The sequence below is a fragment of the Aquarana catesbeiana genome, linkage group LG12, assembly GCF_042186555.1.
Source record: "Aquarana catesbeiana isolate 2022-GZ linkage group LG12, ASM4218655v1, whole genome shotgun sequence".
In the NCBI taxonomy this organism is placed as follows: domain Eukaryota; kingdom Metazoa; phylum Chordata; class Amphibia; order Anura; family Ranidae; genus Aquarana; species Aquarana catesbeiana.
The window spans coordinates 210,162,363-210,183,396 of NC_133335.1; the positions used below are offsets into that span (position 1 = coordinate 210,162,363).

Sequence of the window (21,034 nt, forward strand, 5' to 3'; positions counted from 1 at the left end):
GAGGTCATTGTAAACCCCTATTACATTAGTGGTCAGTGTAAACCCCTATTACATTAGTGGTCGGTGTAAACCCCTATTACATTGGTGGTCAGTGTAAACCCCTATTACATTGGTGGCCAGTTTAAACCCCTATTACATTAGTGGTCAGTGTAAAACCCTATTACATTGGTGGCCAGTGTTGAAACTCCTCTTTTTATTGGTAGTCAGTAAAAAAATCAGCATTGCCATTGATCACACCCTCCCCTCTCCCCAGCACTGCCACTGATCCCAAAAGTTCTAGGATCCCTAGGAGTTTTCTGTCTATTAATGAGTCCCCTCACCTCCCCAGTCCATGGTGTGCAGAGTAAGGAGATGTGCTGTAACTAGACATGTGCACCGTCAATAAATTAGTTTTGTTTCGTTCCGGTCCGTTTCGTATTAGAATTAATTCGTATTTCATAATTCGTGTCCGAAATTCAATATAAATTGAAATACGAATTTTCCTTAGGTTCCTTAACTTTTCGTAACAATTATGAATGTTCGTTATGATGAATTTATCCTTATGAGGGGCTCCCACCATCCCTGTGCTGTGCTGACTTCCTGGGTTTTTAACTTTTAGGTTCGTTAACTTTTCGTAACAATATACGAATGTTCGTTAGGAATTTGGATCCGAAATTCATAAACGAAATTTCGCATTTCGTACAAAATTCGGAAGCATAGCAATTCGTATTTCGGATCCTCCTGAATGTACGAATTTACGGAAATTCGTACGAATTTACGATTCATACGAAACTAATCGCACATGTCTAGCTGTAACCTCTAGCGAGCAATCAGTAAGCAGAAATCATATGCTGTAACCTCTAGCTACTAATCAGTGAGCCGTAATGTGTGCTGTAACCTCTAGCAACCAGTCAGTGAGCGGTAATGATTCCTTGTAACCTCTGGCAACCAATCGCTGCCTGATCTGATCCTCTAAACTGATTTTTAGTCTAGCTGCTATTTATTATATGTCTCAGAGCAGGTGGAGAGAAAAAACTGCATGGGGGGGAGAAAATTTTTGCACAGGATCCAATCAATATTAAAGACGGCCCTGTGGAGAGTGAGGATTATATGCTGTAGTGCACATTTGACTGATTTCATGGATACTTGGAAGTGAGGTGTGTGTGCTGTAGGAATATAGAAGAGTAATGCTATGTGTCGGTTACAACATTTTTGTACATTTGAAAGGAACATATTTAAGGGGAACTCCTGGAACTCTTTTTTTCCAGCACTGTCTGTGTCTTTTTTTTTTTTAATTCTTTATTTAATTAGAAGAACTAAAACAGAAGAGATTTGGAGGAGGCTGAGAGTAATGAGTTAAAGTAATAATAAACACTCCCCAGTGAACTATCTGTTAAAATATTTAGCCTGGAACTTGCAGTTTACAACATTCAATGCTGCTGGCTCCTGCTCTCTCAGTGCTGCTTCCCTGAACTTCCGGTCTTCACAGGAAAGAGTTAACCATGGACAGTACAGCCCCCAGCCAGTCTGTTAGCTTTGAGATGGGAGGAGTGCTGCAGCAGTGACAGCCCCCTCTAGTGGTCCAGCAGCAGAAGGATGCAGGCTGATATCCTCATTCTTCTTAGAGCCTGACACCAGGACTTCTCCAGGTCAGTGACTTCCCATTTAAGCCCATGGCTCATGATGACAGCCTGGTAGCAGTGACATTTCCCCTTCTCTAGTGGCCCAGCAGTAGAAGGATGCAGGCTGTCATCCTCATCCTTCCTAGTCTCTAACCCTTCAAGTCATTCACACACCAGGACTGCTCCAAGTGAATGACTCCCCATCTCACCCCAAGGATCAGGACGACAGCCTTGCAGCAGTGACAGCTCCCCTCTAGTGGTCCAGGAGGGATGCAGGCTGTTATCATCATCCTTCCTAGTCTCTGGCTCTTCAAGTCATCCAGACCCCGGGACTGTCTATGAGCCCCAACCTCACCTCAAGGATCAGGATGACAGCCTTGCAGCAGAGTTAGTGTCCCAGCAGCAGAGGGATGCAGGCTGTCATCCTCATCCTTCCTAGTCCCTGACACCAGGATTGTTCCAGCTCACTGTCCCCCCATCTAACTCCAGGGATGAGGATAACGGCCTTGGAGCATTCACCTTTAAAATGAGATCAGCAGTAACACCTCCAGTCTCCCTCCTCTGATGGGATGGTTCAGCAGCAGAGAGATGCCGGCTGTCATCCTCATCCTTCCTAGTCCCTAATCATTCAGGTCATCCAGACACCAGGATTGCTCCATGTCATTTAAGCCCAGGGGTGTGGATGACAGCCTTGCAGCAATGACAGTCCCCTTCTAGTTGTCCAGCAGCAGAAGAATGCAGGCTGTCATCCTCATCCTTACTGTTGGACACCAGGACTGCTTCAGGTCAGTGTATCCCCATCTAACCTCAAGGATCAGGATGAGAGCCTGGCAGCAATGTCAGGTCCCCTGTTCCTGCTCAAGTGGTCTATCAGCAGAAGGATGTAGACTGTCATCCTCATCAAAAACATTTAAGTAATTTTGACGGCAGGGCTGCTCCACTGATTGATCATCTGACCCAAGGATGAGAATGACAGCTTTTCTCTCCCTCCTTTAGTGGTCCAACAGCAGAGGGATGCAGACTGTCATCCTCATCCTTCCTAGTGTCTGACACTAAGACTGCTCCAGGTCAGTGACTCCTCATCTCACCCCAAGGATGAGGATGACAGCCTTGCAGCATTCAACTTGAAAACCAGATCATCAGAGACAGGTCCTCCTCTCTGCCCTCTAGTGGTCCAGCAGTATGGGATCCAGACTGTCATCCTCATCCTTCCTAATGTCTGACCCTTCGAGTCATTCTGACACCTGAATTGCTCCAGGTCAGGGTCTCCCCAGCCCAAGGATCAGGATGACTGCTTTGCAGCAGTGCCCGCTACACTCCCCTACTCTGGTGGTCCAGCTGCAGAGGGGTGCAGGCTGCCATCCTCATCCTTCAAGTCATCCAGCCACCAGGACGGCTCCTGCCACATGACTCTCCATCTCACCCCAAGGATCAGGATGGCAGCCTTGCAGGAATGACAGCTCCCCTCTGTTAGTCCAGTAGCAGAAGGACGCAGGCTGTTATCCTCATCCTTCCTAGTGCCTGACACTAGGACTGCTCTTGGTCAGTGTCTCCCCATCTCAGCCCAGGGATGAGGATGACAGCCCTTCAGCATTCACCTTTAAAACTAGATCAGCATTGACAGCTCTAGTAGTCCAGCAGCATGGGATGCAGGCTATCATCCTCATCCTTCCTAGTCATTGACTTTTCAAGTTATCCAGATATCTAGACTGCTCCAGGTCAGTGACTCCCCATCTCACCCCCGGGATCGGGATGACAGCTTTGTAGCACTAACAGATCACCAGCAGCAGAGGAATGCAGGCTGTCATCCTCATCCTTCCTAGTCTCTTACACCAGGACTGCTCCAGGTCAATGACTCCTCAACCCACCCTAGGGATGAGGATGACGACATTCACCTTTAAAACCAGATCAGAAGTGACAGCTCCCCTTCCAGTGGTCCAACAGCAGAGGGGTGCAGGCTGTCATCCTCATCCTTCCTGGACTCTAATACTAGGACTGCTCCAGGTCGGGGTCTCCCTATCCCACCCAAAGGATCAGGATGACAGCTGTGCAGCATTCACTTTTTAAACCAGATCAGCAGAGGAATGCAGGCTGTCATCCTCATCCTTCATGTCATCCAGACATTATGACTGCTCCAGGTCAGTTCAGTGACTCTCCATCTCACCCCAAGGATCAGGATGACAGCCTGACAGCATTCTCCTTTAAAACCAGACCAGCAGTGACAGTTCCCCTTCCAGTGGTCCAGCAGCAGAGGGGTGCAGACTGTCATCCTCATCCTTCCTAATGTCTGACACTAAGACTGCTCCAGGTCAGTGACTCCTCATCTCACCCCAAGGATGAGGATGACAGCCTTGCAGCATTCACCTTGAAAACCAGATCATCAGGGACAGGTCCTCCTCTCTGCCCTCTAGTGGTTCAGCCGCTGGCTGTCATCCTCATCCTTCAAGTCATCCAGACACCAGGACTGCTCCTGCTACATGACTCCCCATCTCAACCCAGGGATCGGGATGGCAGCCTTGCAGGAGTGACAGCTCCCCTCTGGTAGTCCAGTAGCAGACTCCCCATCTCACCCCAAGGATCAGGATGACAGCCTGACAGCATTCTCCTTTAAAACCAGAGCAGCAGTGACAGCTCCCCTTCCAGTGTCCCAGCAGCAGTAACATGCAGGCTGTCATCCTCATCCTTCCTAGTCTCAGGACTGCTCCAGGTCGGTGTCCCCCCAGGGATAAGGATGACCCCCCCCCTCCTCTCCTCCTCCAGTGGTCCAGGCTGGGTATCCTCCTCTCCTCTTCTCCTGCATCCCTCCAGAGGCCCCGCCCCCTCCTCCTCCCATTGGCCGGCACACAGTGACTCCTCTCCTGTTACTAAGGCTCCATCCTCCTGTGTGTAGTATAGGGAGGGAGCGGGCGGTGTGATGTGATCCCTCCTCCTCCTCCTCCCTCCTCCTCCTCCTCCTCCTCCTCCCTCCTCCCCGATCATTGTCCCGGGGATGGGCCCCTCACCTGGCCGCCCGCCCGCCGATCTTCTCTCCCGGACTCGGATGTGTTCAGGATAGCGGCCCCCCCCTCACCCGGTCCTCCATCCCCCCCCCCACCATAGACAAGCGCCCCCTACTGGCAGGGGGGGGGCCGTGCCTTCCTCGCCCTGGGTGTGCCGGCGGGATGAAGCCCATGTAGGTGCCGCCGCTGCCCGCAGAGCTCCGTGATGGCCGGGACTGTCCCCCGGAGAGGACGATGTGATGTGCTGGGACTGTGTCTCCGGACCTGTGTTCTGCACTTATTGGTGGGCTCCGTGTTCGGGGAGGAGAGGACCTTCATTGTGGAGGTAGGTCACCCCCCCACCTATATATATATATATATATACCCCCCCCAATATCACATCCAACCCCCCCCATACCGGACCCCCTATACCCCCCCCATGGATGTACATTGTCTCCTAGGCCTCCCCCCCAGTACAGGGCCCATTGGACGGGATCAGCATTTCTTCTAGGGGGGGGGCTAAAAAACACTGCGACCCCCCCAAACCCCACCCCCAACACCTGGACGCTCCGCCCCCCACCGCCGCTCCTCGCAGGCGTGACCTGGTGCCACCTTTCCACCACGTTCATTATATCACCATCCCCATCCCCAAGACTTCTATTATTACCTGCATGCCATCAGGATCATTACCAACCTCCAAAGAGCCAAAAGACCCATCGACCAATCGCATGTTAGCTTTTATTTAATAAGGGCAGTCAGAATGAGAAATGGTTGTCGATTGGTTGCTGGGAGCTACCGCATTTCGCCTATCGCTTTTCAATCGAGTTACATAAACACACGTTAGCGGCGTGTTATGTGTGCCAGAATGTTTTCCTATATGTGCCTTATTAGCATTTATAATATTAGTATTTATATTATTATTTATAGTATTCATTTTTCTAATATTATTATTATTTATATTAGTGTTTATCTTTCTAATACTATAGATACTAATATTAGGAATATTAGTATCTATAGTAGTAGTGTTCACATTATTAGTAATCATAGCATGAGTATTTATATTAGTATTTATAATATTAGTAATTACAATATTCATATGTATCATATTCATATTTATAATATTAGTATTTATAGTTTAAGTGTTTATGTTATTAGTGTTCATAGTTTTGATATTTATAATAATAGTATTTTTTTTATACTAGTAAATATAGTATTGGTATTCATCAGATGAATATTTAAAGCACTATTTATAGTTTTAGTATTTATAATATTAGTATCTATAGTATTAGTGTTGATATAATTATTATTCATAATATGGGTATTTTTAATATTAATATTCATAATATTGATGATTATTTTCTTATTTTTAGTATTAGTATTTATAGTATTAGTGTTCATATAATTATTATTCATACTATTGGTATTTTTAATATTAATATTCACAATATTGGTAATTTTTTAAAATAATATTTCTAGTATTTTGTTTATAATATTAATATTTATAGTATTAGTGCTTATATTATTACTATTCATAGTTTTGATATTTATAATAATAATAATTTTATACTAATAAATATAGTATTGGTAGTCACCTGATTAATATTTATAGTGCTATTTTTAGTATTTCTGATATTAGTATTTATAGCATTACTGCTCATATAATTATTATTCAGAGTATTGGTTGTTTTTAATATTAATATTCACAATATTGGTATTTTTTTTAAAGAATATTTATAGTATTAGTGTTTATATTATTAATATTTATGGTATTAGTGCTTATATTATTAGTATTCATAGTTCTGATATTTATAATAATAATATTTTTTATATTAATAAATATAGTATTGGTAGTCGCCAGATTAATATTTATAGTGCTATTTATAGTATTAGTATTTATAGTTTTAGCGTTCATATAATTAGTATTCCTAGTATGGGTATTTTTAATACTAATATTTATGATGTTGGTAATTAATCTTATATATAATATAATTATTATTCATAGTTTTGATATTAGTATAATATTTATTATACTAATAATTATAGTATTGAAATTAATCAGATTATTATTTACAGTATTAGTATTTATAATATTAGTATGTATAATATGTATAATATTAATATTTCTAGAATCAGTATTCATAGTATTTAAAGGGAACGTGTCAAGCTGGTTATACACTATACAATCAGATTGTGCAATCTCTGTACAAGATCCCGTAGAGTTACCAAAACGATGTAATAGAAAGACAAACCTAAGCAATTTATTCAATTTTTATCCAATCAGACAGGCTCATGCTCTACATAGTTGATGGTACAATCAGATTGCACAGTGTATGGTAGAAATACCAATGCTGCTGCTGACTTGTTTTTGTGTTAAAGCTGCAGGCTTTGCTGCCTAAAGACCAGGAATCTGCATCTGTGAAGATGAAATCTGCAATGGCAGCTTCCATTTGTGTGTCTTCACAGGTTCTCTTTAAATGCAGATTCCTTGTATTAGGTAATGCTGAATTTCCATGTTCTATTAGTAGTTGGAGGACATGAAGGTAGTTCTGGTGTAAAAAAAAAATACACATAAATGATTATTCAAACTTCCATTGTTATTATTACTTTATCTAATACTAATACTTCTAATTACTAATATCTTGACTTTGCCCCAGATATAGGGATATAATCTTCTATAATCTTAGAATAAATAACTAATATAACAGCAATACTAGTAATAATATTATTACTAATGTTATTCTACTATAATATTTGTATTATCAACAACAACAACAATAATATTATGATAATAATCATAAAAATATAATAAAACACAATAACATTTTATGTATTAATCACTGCAAACCACAAACAAATACAAATACATTTTTTGTAATGAATTTATTGATCCATTATACATTTTTTTTTGGTTTGTGGTTTTTGCATCGTTCAATAAATAAAATAATATATATTTTTTATAAATATTAATAATATGATTAGTATGAATTTTATGATGATTATTAATACTAATAACATTAATACTACTACTGCTACTACTACTAATAATAAAAACAATAATCATATTTTCACTACTGCTACTATTATTACTATTATTAATAATAATATTAATACTAATACTACTACTACTAGTATTATATTAATACTACTACATTATATTTTTTTAATCATTATTATTATTATTATTATAATACAGAATTTATATAGCGCCAACAGTGTGCTTAGCGCTTTACAACATGGGGGCAGACAGTACAGTTACAATACAATTCAATACAGGAGGGATCAGAGGGCCCTGCTCATTAGAGCTTACAATCTAGAATACCACTACTACTACTATTAGTATTACTACATTATATTTTTTTAAATACTATAATTATGATTATTATTATGAATATTATGATTAATAATAATACTAATCATTTTAATACTACTACTGCTATTACTACTAATAATAAAAAGAATAATAATAATATTTTACTACTACTATTAATATTATTATTATTAAATAATAATAATAATAATAGTAATACAACTGCTACTACTACTAATAATAAAAAGAATAATAATATTTTTTACAACTACTATTAATATTATTATTATTATTAAATAATAATAATAATAATCATACAACTACTACTACTAATAATAAAAAGAATAATAATAATCATTTTTTTTACTAATACTATTAATATTATTATTATTAAATAATAATAATAATAATCATACAACTACTACTACTAATAATAAAAATAATAATAATAATAATATTTTTACAACTACTATTATTATTATTAAATAATAATAATAGTAATACAACTACTACTAATAATAATAAAAATAATAATAATAATATTTTTACAACTACTATTAATATTATTATTAATAAATAATAATAATAATAATAATAATAATAATAATAGTAATACAACTACTACTACTACTAATTGTATTATTATTACAATATTACTATTATTGCTAAATTTCCTGTTCTATATTGCTATACTATTATTCTTATATTTACTCTAGAACAGGGGTCTCCAAACTTTCTAATCAAGGGGCCGATTTACTGTCCTTCAGGCTTTGGGGGGAGGGGAGGGGGGGACGCCAGACTGTGGCCAGTGGGAAGTAGAAAATGCCCCAGCATCATGGATGGTGTCAGTAGGGTGAATGGTGCCCTATCATTGGTGTCAGTCAGTGGAATGGTGCCCCAAGGGCCAGATAAAGGCAAGCAAAGGGCCGTATCCGGCCCCCGGGCCGCAGTTTGGAGACCACTGCTCTAGGACATCTAAATTATATTGCTGATATAATAATAATGTATGAAGGATTGGCGATTTTTTTTTTTGGTTGGACTCTGGATGATCCCAATATTATTTGCATACGCCAGGGCGGGTCCAAGTTTTATGTTTGGTTAATTTTTATATTAGTTGATATATTATTATATGTAAATTATAGGATTTTTTTTTAATATATATATCTATATATATATATATAATAATATATAAAAACAGTATTGTATATTATTAATATACTGCAATAGTGTTATTAATAAGGTAGAGTTGAGATTCTTTTATTGCGTTATGACTGTTGAAATTCCTTTATTTGTGTTTGTGAAGGATGTAGATGCGGGATGATATGATTTTATTATAGGTAAATGTTTTTTCACCCCGTACCGGTGACCCCCCCGAGTAGAAGGTGTTTGTCTTGTACCTCCATGTGTGTGATGTAAATAAGATGAGGACACGTGACCTATTCTTTTGGGTGAGACGCTGAGCCCCGTGACAATGGGAGCCGCCTGGAGCCGCACAGCTGACGCTCCTCCGATGTGTGCCATACAAATCTGCACCGAGCTACGAAAAAAAAAAAAGAAAAAAGAATGTGATGATGACACGGCCTGCCCCGGGCGCCGTGTGCCAGAATGAATTGCGTACACCGGATCCTACGTGATGGAACGTTGGTTTGTTTTTGTGGCTCGGGAACCCGGAAACAGGCTGTACGTGGTGCTGGATTGGTAAAACGGGTTGTTGGGAAGGATCAGGCCTTTTTTTCGGGGGGGCGGGTGGGGGGGAACGGTGACAAATAATCCTGGAAGCCGGATCTTTGACAGATTGTAAGGAAGAAAATGAAAAAATAAAAGTGGACTCCGGACCTACAGGATGGGGAGAGGGCTGAACCAGAAATAGATATTTCAACAGACGATGTATAAATAGACGGGAGCAGGAGCAGGGAAGGAGGAGGAGATCTGATTGGCTGAGAGCGCCAATTGTCACGCATCAGCATCATTTGTTGCTAGACAAGCTCTCGGCGTCGGGGAGAATGTGCTATAACAAGTCGTTGTTGTTGAGCAAAATAAATGATCGTTCAGTCACGTTGTTTGTAATCCCCCCCAGCACAGCATGCCGGGTTCATGTTAAAGCGCAACTCCGGGCTTGCTCAGGTGTACCGGCTACTCTCCGGTGCTGGAAATGCTCACTGATTTCACTGCAGGACATTGGTGCGTGCAGCCTGTAGCATTAAGGGTGTGCACCCCACAGCACAAACACACGTGTCTGTATATCAGCAGAACAGTGGATGGTGTCAGTACAGCAAAGATTGATGTCAGTAGAGCAGTGGGCGGTGTCAGTAATTTTTTACGTTTTTAAATTCATTTTTACAATATTATTTTTTAATTCATTTCTTACAATATTATTTTTAAATTCATTTTTACAATATTATTTTTAAATTCATTTTTACAATATTATTTTTTTTATTCATTTTTACAATATTATCTTATAATTCATTTTTACAATATTATTTTTTAATTCATTTTTACAATATTATTTTTCTATTCGTTTTTACAATATTATTTTTTAATACATTTTTACAATATTATTTTTTAATTCAATTTTACAATATTAATTTTTAATTCATTTTTACAATATTATTTATAAAATCATTTTTTTAAATATTATTTTTTGATTCATTTTTACAATATTATTTTTTAATTCATTTTTACATTTTTTAAATTCAATTTTACAATATTATCTTATAATTCATTTTTACAATGTTATTTTTAATTCATTTTTATAATATTATTTTTTAATACATTTTTACAATATTATTTTTTAATTCAATTTTACAGTATAATTTTTTAATTCATTTTTACAATATTATTTTTAAATTCATTTTTAAAATATTATTTTTTGATTCATTTTTACAATATTATTTTTTAATTCATTTTTACAATATTATCTTATAATTCATTTTTTTAAATATTATTTTTTGATTCATTTTTACAATATTATCTTATAATTCATTTTTACAATATTATTTTTTAATTCATTTTTATAATATTATTTTTTAATTCATTTTTACAATATTATTTTTAAATTAAATTTTACAATATTATCTTTTAATTCATTTTTATAATATTATTTTTTAATTCATCTTTTCAATATTATCTTTTAATTCATTTTTACAATATTATTTTTTAATTCAATTTTACAATATTATTTTTTAATAGATTTTTTCAATATTATTTTTTAATTCATTTTTACAATATTATTTTTTAATTCATTTTTACAATATTATTTTTAAATTCATTTTTACAACATTATGTTTTAATTCATTTTTACAATATTATTTTTTTATTCAATTTTACAATATTATCTTATAATTCATTTTTAAAATATTATTTTTTAATTCATTTTTACAATATTATTTTTTAATTCAATTTTACAATATTATCTTTTAATTCATTTCTATAATATTATTTTTTAATTCATTTTTACAATATTATTTTTAAATTCATTTTTAAAATATTATTTTTTAATTCATTTTTACAATATTATTTTTTAATTCATTTTTGCAATATTATTTTTTAAATTCATTTTTGCAATATTATTTTTTAATTCATTTTTACAATATTATTTTCTAATACATTTTTACATTATTTTTTTTTATTCAATTTTACAATATTATCTTTTAATTCATTTTTATAATATTATTTTTTAATTCATTTAACAATATTATTTTTTAATTCAATTTTACAATATTATATTTTAATTCATTTTTATAATATTATTTTTTAATTCATTTTTACAATATTATTTTTTAATTCATTTTTACAATATTATTTTTTAAATTCATTTTTGCAATGTTATTTTTTAATTCATTTTTACAATATTATTTTTTAATTCAATTTTACAATATTATCTTTTAATTCATTTTTATAGTATTATTTTTTAATTCATTTTTACAATTATTTTTTAGCAGCCCTGTTTTGGGGCTTTGGTGAAATATCAAGGGTCTAGGGATCCCTTCACTGGAACTAAGGGGCCCAGCCCAACCCCTGAAAAACAACCCCACACCATAATCCCCCCTCCACCAAATGGTTTGGCCCAGTGCATAATGCAAGATCCAACTTTGTGGGAACAGTTTGGGGATGGCCCCTTCCTGTTCCAACATGACTTCACACCAGAGCACAAAGCAAGGTCCATAAAGACATGGATGAGTGAGTCTGGGGTGGAGGAACTTGACTGGCCTGCACAGAGTCCTGACCTCAACCTGATAGAACACCTTTGGGATGAATTAGAGGGGAAACTGAGAGCCAGGCCTTCTCATCCAACATCAGTGCCTGACCTCACAAATGCGCTTCTGGAAGAATGGTCAAACATTCCCATAGACACACTCCTAAACCTTGTGGACGGCCTTCCCAGAAGAGTTGAAGCTGTTATAGCTGCAAAGGGTGGGCCAACTCAATATTGAACTCTATGGACTAATGCCCTGTACACACGGTCGGACATTCCGACAACAAAATCCTAGGATTTTTTCCGACGGATGTTGGCTCAAACTTGTCTTGCATACACACGGTCACACAAAGTTGTCAGAAAATCCGATCGTTCTGAACGCGGTGACGTAAAACACGTACATCGGGACTATAAACGGGGCAGTAGCCACTAGCTTTCATCTCTTTATTTATTCTGAGCATGCGTGGCACTTTGTCCGTCGGATTTGTGTACACACGATCGGAATTTCCGACAACGAAAATTTTATCTCCTGCTCTCAAACTTTGTGTGTCAGAAAATCCGATGGAAAATGTGTGATGGAGCCTACACACGGTCGGAATTTCCGACAACAAGGTCCTATCACACATTTTCCGTTGGAAAATCCGACCGTGTGTACGGGGCATTAGTGTGGGATGTCATTAAAGTTCATGTGTGTAAAGGCAGGCGTCCCAATACTTTTGACAATATAGTGTATACACAAGCTCTTCTAGGGGGCCGGCACTAATATTCTGGTAATACCTTACAATCTTTAACCACTTCCTGCCCGGCCTATAGCAGAATGACGGCCAGCAGGACAACAAGCCAGCACGTACCCGCGGGGGATGCGCAGTGCGGCGATCGGTGGTGTGTCAGTCTGACGGAGGCTCTGTACCACGTGATCTGCTGTGTCCAATCACAGCTGATCACAGTGTAAACAGGAAAAGCCGTGTATCAGCTTTTCCTCTATCGCATCTGACAGGTGGGGGTCTGCACTGATTAATTATCAGTGCAGCCCCCCCCCCGAGGATGGCCACTCAGGACCACCAGGGATGCCAATCAGTGCCCATAAATGATGGCAATCATTGCCCATCATAAATGCCTGCCAGTGCCTCCTCATCAGTGCCATCTATAAATGTCCATAAGGGCCTTCTATCAGTACCCATCAGTGCCGCCTATCAGTGCCCATTAGTGCCACTCATAAGTACCCATCAGTACAGCCTTTCAGTGCCCATCAGTGTCTCCTATCAGTGCCCATCACTGCCACCTATGAGTGCCCATCAGTGCCGCCTATCAGTGCCAATTAGTGCCCATGGGTGCCACCCCATCAGTGCCACCTCATTGCTGTCCCCTCATCAGTGCCGCCTATCAGTGCCCATTAGTGCCACCCATAAGTACCCATCAGTGCAGCCTTTCAGTGCCCAGTGTCTCCTATCAGTGCCCATCACTGCCAGCTATGAGTGCCCATCAGTGCCTTCCATCAGTGCCACCTATCAGTGCCCATTAGTGCTGCATATTAGTGCCAATTGGTGCCACCCCATCAGTGCCACCTCATTGCTGCCCCCTCATCAGTGCCCATCAGTGCCGCCCTTAGTGCCCATTAGTGCCACCCATAAGTACCCATCAGTGCAGCCTTTCAGTGCCCATCAGTGTCACCTATCAGTGCCCATCAGTGCCACCTATGAGTGCTCATCAGTGCTGCCCATCAATGCCCATCAGTGTTGCATACCAGTGCCACCTATCAATGCCCATCAGTGTTGCATACCAGTGCCACCTATTAGTGCCCAATCAGTGCCCATTAGTGCTGCATATTAGTGCCCATCGGTGCCACCTCATCAGTGCCTATCAGTGAAGGTGAAAACTTACCTATTGACAACATTTTATAACAGAAACAATGAAAAGATTTTTTGTTTTCAAAATTTTCGTTCTTTTTTCAAATTTGTTTAGCAAACAATAAAAACCGCAGAGGTGATCAAATACCACCAAAAGAAATCTCTATTTGTGGGAACAGAATGATAAACATGTAGTTTGGGTACAGCGTAGCATGACCGCGCAATTGTCATTTAATAAGCAACAGCGCTGAAAGCTGAAAATTGGTCTGGGCAGGAAGGGAGGAAAGTGCCCGGTATTGAAGTGGTTTTAAAGAATACATTTTAGAGATAAGTGAAACATATAAATACAATCCTATAATGTTATTATATAGTAATAGTACGGGGGGGGGGGGGGGTATTCATATAAAATATCACAATGGTCCCCCCCGGATGGCAGATTGTGGGCAGCCTCTGCTTGGGGGGTATCATGATAGTGCAGCATAAGACACAATAGAATAGTGTCTGCAGACACAATGGGAGGACTGCGGGATGATTAGAGTCTGATAGCCTCGGATTTATTATACAATGACCTCAATATCTTACTGTGAACACTTAACCCATTTATGTTTTACTTAACCTGTATAAATATATATATTTAACCACTTCTATACCGGGCCTATTCTACCAGTCCTCCACTACATGTAAAAATCACCGCTACTTAAAAATCTCCATAGGCTGTGCTTTAAAAATTCTGACAGGTTACCAGTTTAGAGTTACAGAGGAGGTATAGGGCTAGAATTATTGCTCTCGCTATCACATGTGTGGTTTAAACGCCGTTTACATACCCGGGTGCAACCTACGTATTGCGTTTGCTTCTGCGTGCGAGCACACGGTGGGGGGGGGGAGCGGGGGGATGGGGGTGCTTTAACCGCTTGCCGACCGCCACACACGGATGTACGTCGGCAGAATGGCACAGGCAGGCAAATGGGCGTACCTGTATGTCCCTTTGAATTTGCTGCCAATCGGGCGCCGGCCGCACGCCGCGGGAGTGTGCCCGCGGGTCCTGCGAACTCGATATTCGCTGCAGCCCGCGATTGCGGTGTGGAGCGGAAGAACGGGGAGATGCTTTTGTAAACAAGGCACTTCTCCGTTCTGCCTAGTGACATGACATGGATCTACTGCTCCCAGTCATCGGGCTCAGTGATCGCTGTCATGTCAGTGGAAGCCCATCCCCCCCCCACAGTTAGAATCACTCCCTAGGACACACTTAACCCCTTGATCGCCCCCTAGTGTTTAACCCCTTTCCTGCCAGTATCATTTACACAGTAATCAGTGCATTTTTATAGCACTGATCTCTGTATCAATGCCAATGGTCCCAAAATAGTGTCAAAAGTGTCCGATGTGTCCACCATAATGTCACAGTCACGATAAAAATCGCAGATGGCCACCATTACTAATAAAAAATAAATAATAATAAAAATGCCATAAATCTATCCCCTATTTTGTAGACGCTATAACTTTTGCGCAAACCAATCAATGTACGCTTATTATGATTTTTATTACCAAAAATATGTAGAAGAATACATATCGGCCTAAACTGAGAAAGAAATTAGATTTTTTTATATACTTTTGGGGGATATTTATTATAGCAAAAAGTAAAAAATATTGTTTTTTTTTTCAAAATTGTCGCTATTTTTTTGTTTATAGCGCAAAAAATAAAAACCGCAGAGGTGATCAAATACCACCAAAAGAAAGCTCTATTTGTGGGAAAAAAAGGAATTTCAATTTTGTTTGGGTGCAGCATCGCACGACTGCGCAATTGTCAGTTAAAGCGACGCAGTGCCGAATCGCAAAAAATGCTCTGGTCAGGAAGGGGGTAAAACCTTCTGAGGCTGAAGTGGTAAATTATTTAAATAATTTTTTCATAGTTTATTTTATTTTTATTTTTATTTCTTTACACTTTTCTTTAATTTCTTTATTTTTTTGATCACTTTTATTCCTATTACAAGGAATGTAAACATCCCTTGTAATAGGAATATGGCATGACAGGTCCTCTTTACGGAGAGATCTGAAGTCTATAAGTCCCCACATCTCTCCTCTAGGCTGGAAAGCATAAGATAAAAACAAATATAAAAAAAAGGTATCTTAGGCTTATCAGCAAAACAAAAAATGGCAGTGTTTGCATCTGCCGGTGCCGGAAGTGACGTCAAGTGACGTCATAACTTTGATTTTGGCCTCCGTGGGTCATAGAGATGGCCAGGGGAACATTTGGTCTTTGGCCAGCTCTATGGTCAAAACGCTGCTGGATTCATTCTCCGGCTCCCCCATCGCACGGGTGAGCCAGGAGAGGCAACAGAGGACGGTGGGGGCGGGGCAGAGCACCACCCCCTCCCCCCCCCGCTCCCTCCTCACTGGCTTTGATTGTCTCTGTCCAATGAAGAGAGAGAGACAGGAGAGCGGCTGCTCTCGTGCACATCGCTGGATCGAGATCGGGCTCAGGTAAGTATTTAGGGGGGCTGGGGGATAGCTGTATGCAGAAGGTTTTTATACCTTATTCATACCTCCCAACATTTTGAGATGGGAATGAGGGACACCTACCACCAAATGTATGTAAGCATAGGACACGCCCCCTGCCACACCCCCTTAAAGGAGAAATAACCCCCAAAAAAAGGTTAATTAATTTCACAAGTGCTTTTTTTTTTACCACTGCTACTCCTTTCTATTGGGTTATAAAATGTACAAATTCAGCAATTTATAAATTCGATGAAAGGTTTAGCGCTGGGAAACACTTTTTGAAAGATAAAAAGTGCATTTTATATACAACTATATAGATCAGACCAAAATGAGGGACAAATGAGGAGGAAAGAGGGACAAATCAGGGACTGTCCCTCGAATTCAGGGACAGTTGGGAGGTATTCTTATTGCAGAGAATGCATTAAGCCAGCCATAGACGGTTTGAATCTCCTGCTGAAGCGGCTGAGATTCGAACCGTATATGGGCAGGCTTGGCTGTATATGGGCATCAACTTGGCTACAACCAGCCTGCCTAATTTTACTTGCGATTCTTGCTGGTATAGCCGCTAGCAATAATCACTTTCTACTCCCGGCGGGGGGACGGCTTCCCCCACCAGGAGAAGACAATGGCCCGGCAGGAGGGATTCCTGCATCAGCACTGTCTGTGTTGATGGGGGGGAATTGAGCGAATTTGTTTCCTGCAACCTGTGGTTGCAGGAAAGAAATTTGCGCTGTGTATGGCCGGCCTTAGAGCCCTTTCACACTGCTCTGTAGCATAAGGAAAAACAAAGGAAAAATGTATCGGTGTGAAAGGGGCCTTAGAGGAGTGAGATAAACCATTTACTGCTCACAGGGGTGCTTACAATAATCAGCTCTTATTTATTTATGTAAAACCGTTATCCCAAAAGGAAAAAAAAAAACAGTTGCTGTAATTTATTATAAGATGTCAGTGGTGTTTGGTTTCAATTTGTTAGTGTATTTAAATCTGCCAGTCCATCTAACGCTTCCCCCCCCCCCCACAGACGGACAGTGCTGTGGTGCAAAGGTGTCTCTGTGCTCCTTCATCCAGAGTGGGGGCACTCTAATACAGGAGGTATGTTATTGGCCAGATCACCAGGTGAAAACAGAGGGGTGGAAACCCTAGAAAAGAAAACGAATGCAGCCACCCCATCTAATGATCGGTAAGCTGCAAAATATTACATTTTTGGCTTTTCATTTAACCTCTTGCCGACCGCTCCATGTACATGTACTGCGGACAGCGGCGGCTCCTCTGCACAGAATCACATACTGGTACTTGATTCTGCACTTCCGAGGTTGGGGCATACATGTGCGCCGTTGGCAACCCGCTCCTGCTGAGATTGGACATGGAGTCCTCCGGCACCCCGGGGATCGTTGGGGAAAGGCGCAGAACAGCGCTCTGCCTATGTAAAGAAAGAAGATTGCCGTTCTGTTCTTCCCCCCAGCTTAAACACCCCCCACACAGTTAGTAATCACTCCCTAGGAACACATTTAACCCTTTGATCGTCTCTGATGTTAACCCCTTCCCTGTCAGTGTCATTAGTACAGTGACAGTGCATATTTTTAGCACTGATGCCTGTATTGGTGTCACTGGTCCCCAAAAAAGTGTCACTTTGTTTCCAATTTGTCCGCTGCAATGTCGCAGTAAGTTGCCGATTGCGGCCATTACTAGTAAAAAAAAAATAAATGAAAATTCCGTAAAACTATCCCATAGTTTGTAGACGCTATAACTTTTGCGCAAACCAATCAATATACGCTTATTTGGATTTTTTTTATACCAAAAATATGTAGCAGAATACATAGTGGGCTAAATGGATGAAGTAATTAGATTTTTTTTTCAATTTTTTTTTTTAATTGGATGTGTTTTGTAGCAGAAAGTAAAAAATATAGTTTTTTTTTTCAAAATTGTGTGTCTTTTTTTGTTTATAGCACAAAAAATAAAAACCGCAGAGGTGATTAACCACGTCCGGGCCATAGCCGAATGACGGCTACAGCGCGGACCTCAATTTCCGGGAGGCCGTCATAGGACATCCACCCATGTGCGCGCACACCGTGCACCACGGAGACTCGGGGGATCACAGATCCGTGTAAGGGGCCTGGTCCCGGCCCCTTACCATGTGATCAGCTGTCAGCCAATGACCGCTGATCACATGATGTAAACAAAAGCTCGGTGATCGGTTTCGTTTTCTCCTCACGCTGACAGCTGATCACCGGCTTATGTCAAAGGGACATCGGTCCCGAAGAAGAAGGAGGCACATATGCCTCATCTGTGCCTGCTGTCATTGCCACCTGCCAGTGCCCACAGTGCCCAGCAGTGCCACCTATTAATGCCCACAAGTGCCACCTATCAATGCCCACAAGTGCCACCTATCAATGCCCACAAGTGCCACCTATCAATGCCCACAAGTGCCACCTATCAGTGCCCACAAATGTCACCTATCAATGCCCACAAGTGCCACCTATCAATGCCCACAAATGTCACCTATCAATGCCCACCAGTGGTGCCAATCAGTTCCACCTAGCAGTGCTGCCATCAATCAGTGCCCATCACTGCCACCCATCAGTGTTCATCACTGCCACCTATTGGTGCCCATCAGTGCCGCCTCATCAGCGTACATCAACGAAGGAGAAAAATTACCTGTTTGGAAAATTTTATAACAAAATATTAAAAAAAAAAAAAATTTTTTTAAAAATTCAGTTTTTTTCAATTTTTTTAACAAAAACTAAAAACCTAAACTAAAAACCGCAGAGGTGATCAAATACCATCAAAAGAAAGCTCTATTTGTGGGGAAAAAATGATAAAAATTTCATTTGAGTACAGTGTTGTATGACCGCGCAATTGTCATTCAAAGTGCGACAGTACTAAAAGCTGAAAATTGGTCTGGACAGGAGGGGGGGGGGGGGGTTTAGGTTCCCAGTAAGCAAGTGGTTAAATACCACCAAAACAAAGTTCTATTTGTGGGGGAAAAAAAAGACATCAATTTTATTTGGGTGCAGCATCGCACGACCGCGCAATTGTCAGTTAAAGTAACGCAGTGCCGTATCACAAAAAAATGGCCTGGTCATAAAGGTAAATCTTCCAGATCTGAAGTGGTTAAAGTGTTTTACTAAACCCACTGTAATAATATGCCCAAAACATGCTCTGAAATCCTCTCTTTTGTCACGAACGTGACAATCTCCACAACAGTAAAATCAGTCTGTATATGCAGTAAAGCATGCTTGTTATACTCAGTGTGGAACCTAAGGGGTTAATCCTCCGCATTGTGTAAAAAGGCTGTTTGAGCCTGTCTTCTCTCATCCTCCCCTTCTTCCACTGTCCCCAATTCATATCCTGATAGTACAGATCCTTGGAGTCACTCTGCACATGCTCAGTTTGGTGTGTATTGCTAGAGTGTTTTTTCTTTTTTTTTTTTTGGGGGCGAGTGCATGTGATCAGCACAGGGCCAATCAGCACTGTTCAGACAGAGGGTCAGGGGTCCTGCAGCCTCATAAGACGGTCAGAGGAGAATGAAAACTCCTCCTACAAGCTTTACCAGACACTGATAGAAGTCACAAGACTGCTCTATACTGCTGATGAGAAAAATGTATTTAGCAGTTTATATTTACTAAAATAATTGCATTTCCATGTTCTGTGTACTGTGGGAGAGCAGATCTAGTGAATGCAGGGTCCTGGGTTTAATAACACTTTAATACGGCTTGCAGTTTTATCAGTTTATATTTATTTTACTATATTTTTATTGGAAAGAAAACATGGCATAAGAAATGGAACAGCAAAAACAAATACGTTGGTTTAATCCGCTAATTTTTCACCTTCCCTGGTTCGTTCTTTCCACTTCATCAATGTGCTAATGAAATCGGTGAATAAAAACTTTCTCTGTTCATTACACACCTTATTATGGATCCAGTGACACCATCACTGGGTCTCTATTCTTCTCTATGCAATGCAGGCAGATCGTGGCTGGTGGGAGGGGCTAGCACAGCACCCTGCCTCAATACTCCTCTCAAGACCCTCAGCCCTGATGCAAGCAGTGGTCTGGCCCTTAGGAGGAGTTATGCAAATATCAAATTTCCATGATGTGTGGATGTCAGTCTGAAGGTGTGGAGCAGGCTGCATTTGTATGCCGACCAAAGCTGAAAGAAAAGAAAGGGGTCGGGGCAGGGGCATTCAGACTGGGGAGGACGGGTGCTCAACCTGTGGCCCTCCAGCTGTTGTGGAACGACAAGTCCCATGAGGCATTGCAAGGCTGACAGTTACAAGCATGACTCCCAAAGGCTGAGGCATGATGGGACTTGTAGTTCCACAACAGCTGGAGGGTCACAGGTTAGGCACGAATACTGGATGTCCTCCAGCCAGGAATTGAGGCAGCTCTCTCTGACTTGCAGCAGCTTCTAATGCACACTGTGAGTGGTTCACAGCCTGCAGCATAGACGTGCGCACAGGGTGTGCCGGATGTGCCTGGGCACACCCTAATCACCCCGTGTGCTGCTGATTCCCCCTGCTTCCCGTCTCCCTCCTGCAGAGCTGCCAACTTCCCTCCTCTGCTCTCAGGAGCAGGGAAGGGGCTGGTAAATATTTCATTAACTGGCCTCCTTTTT

The 21,034-nt window shown here is 40.3% G+C and overlaps 1 protein-coding gene across 1 annotated transcript in view; it reads left to right on the forward strand.

Annotated features, from left to right (window-relative positions):
- The first annotated feature begins 4,546 nt into the window (after positions 1–4,546).
- The window catches only part of MMP24 (matrix metallopeptidase 24), a 183,651-nt gene continuing 167,163 nt past the window's right edge, over positions 4,547–21,034 (forward strand). The window contains exon 1 of the mRNA XM_073606617.1: positions 4,547–4,925. Coding sequence (XP_073462718.1) covers positions 4,806–4,925 — 120 coding nt within the window. The 5' untranslated portion in view covers positions 4,547–4,805. The remainder of the gene's footprint in view (positions 4,926–21,034) is intronic.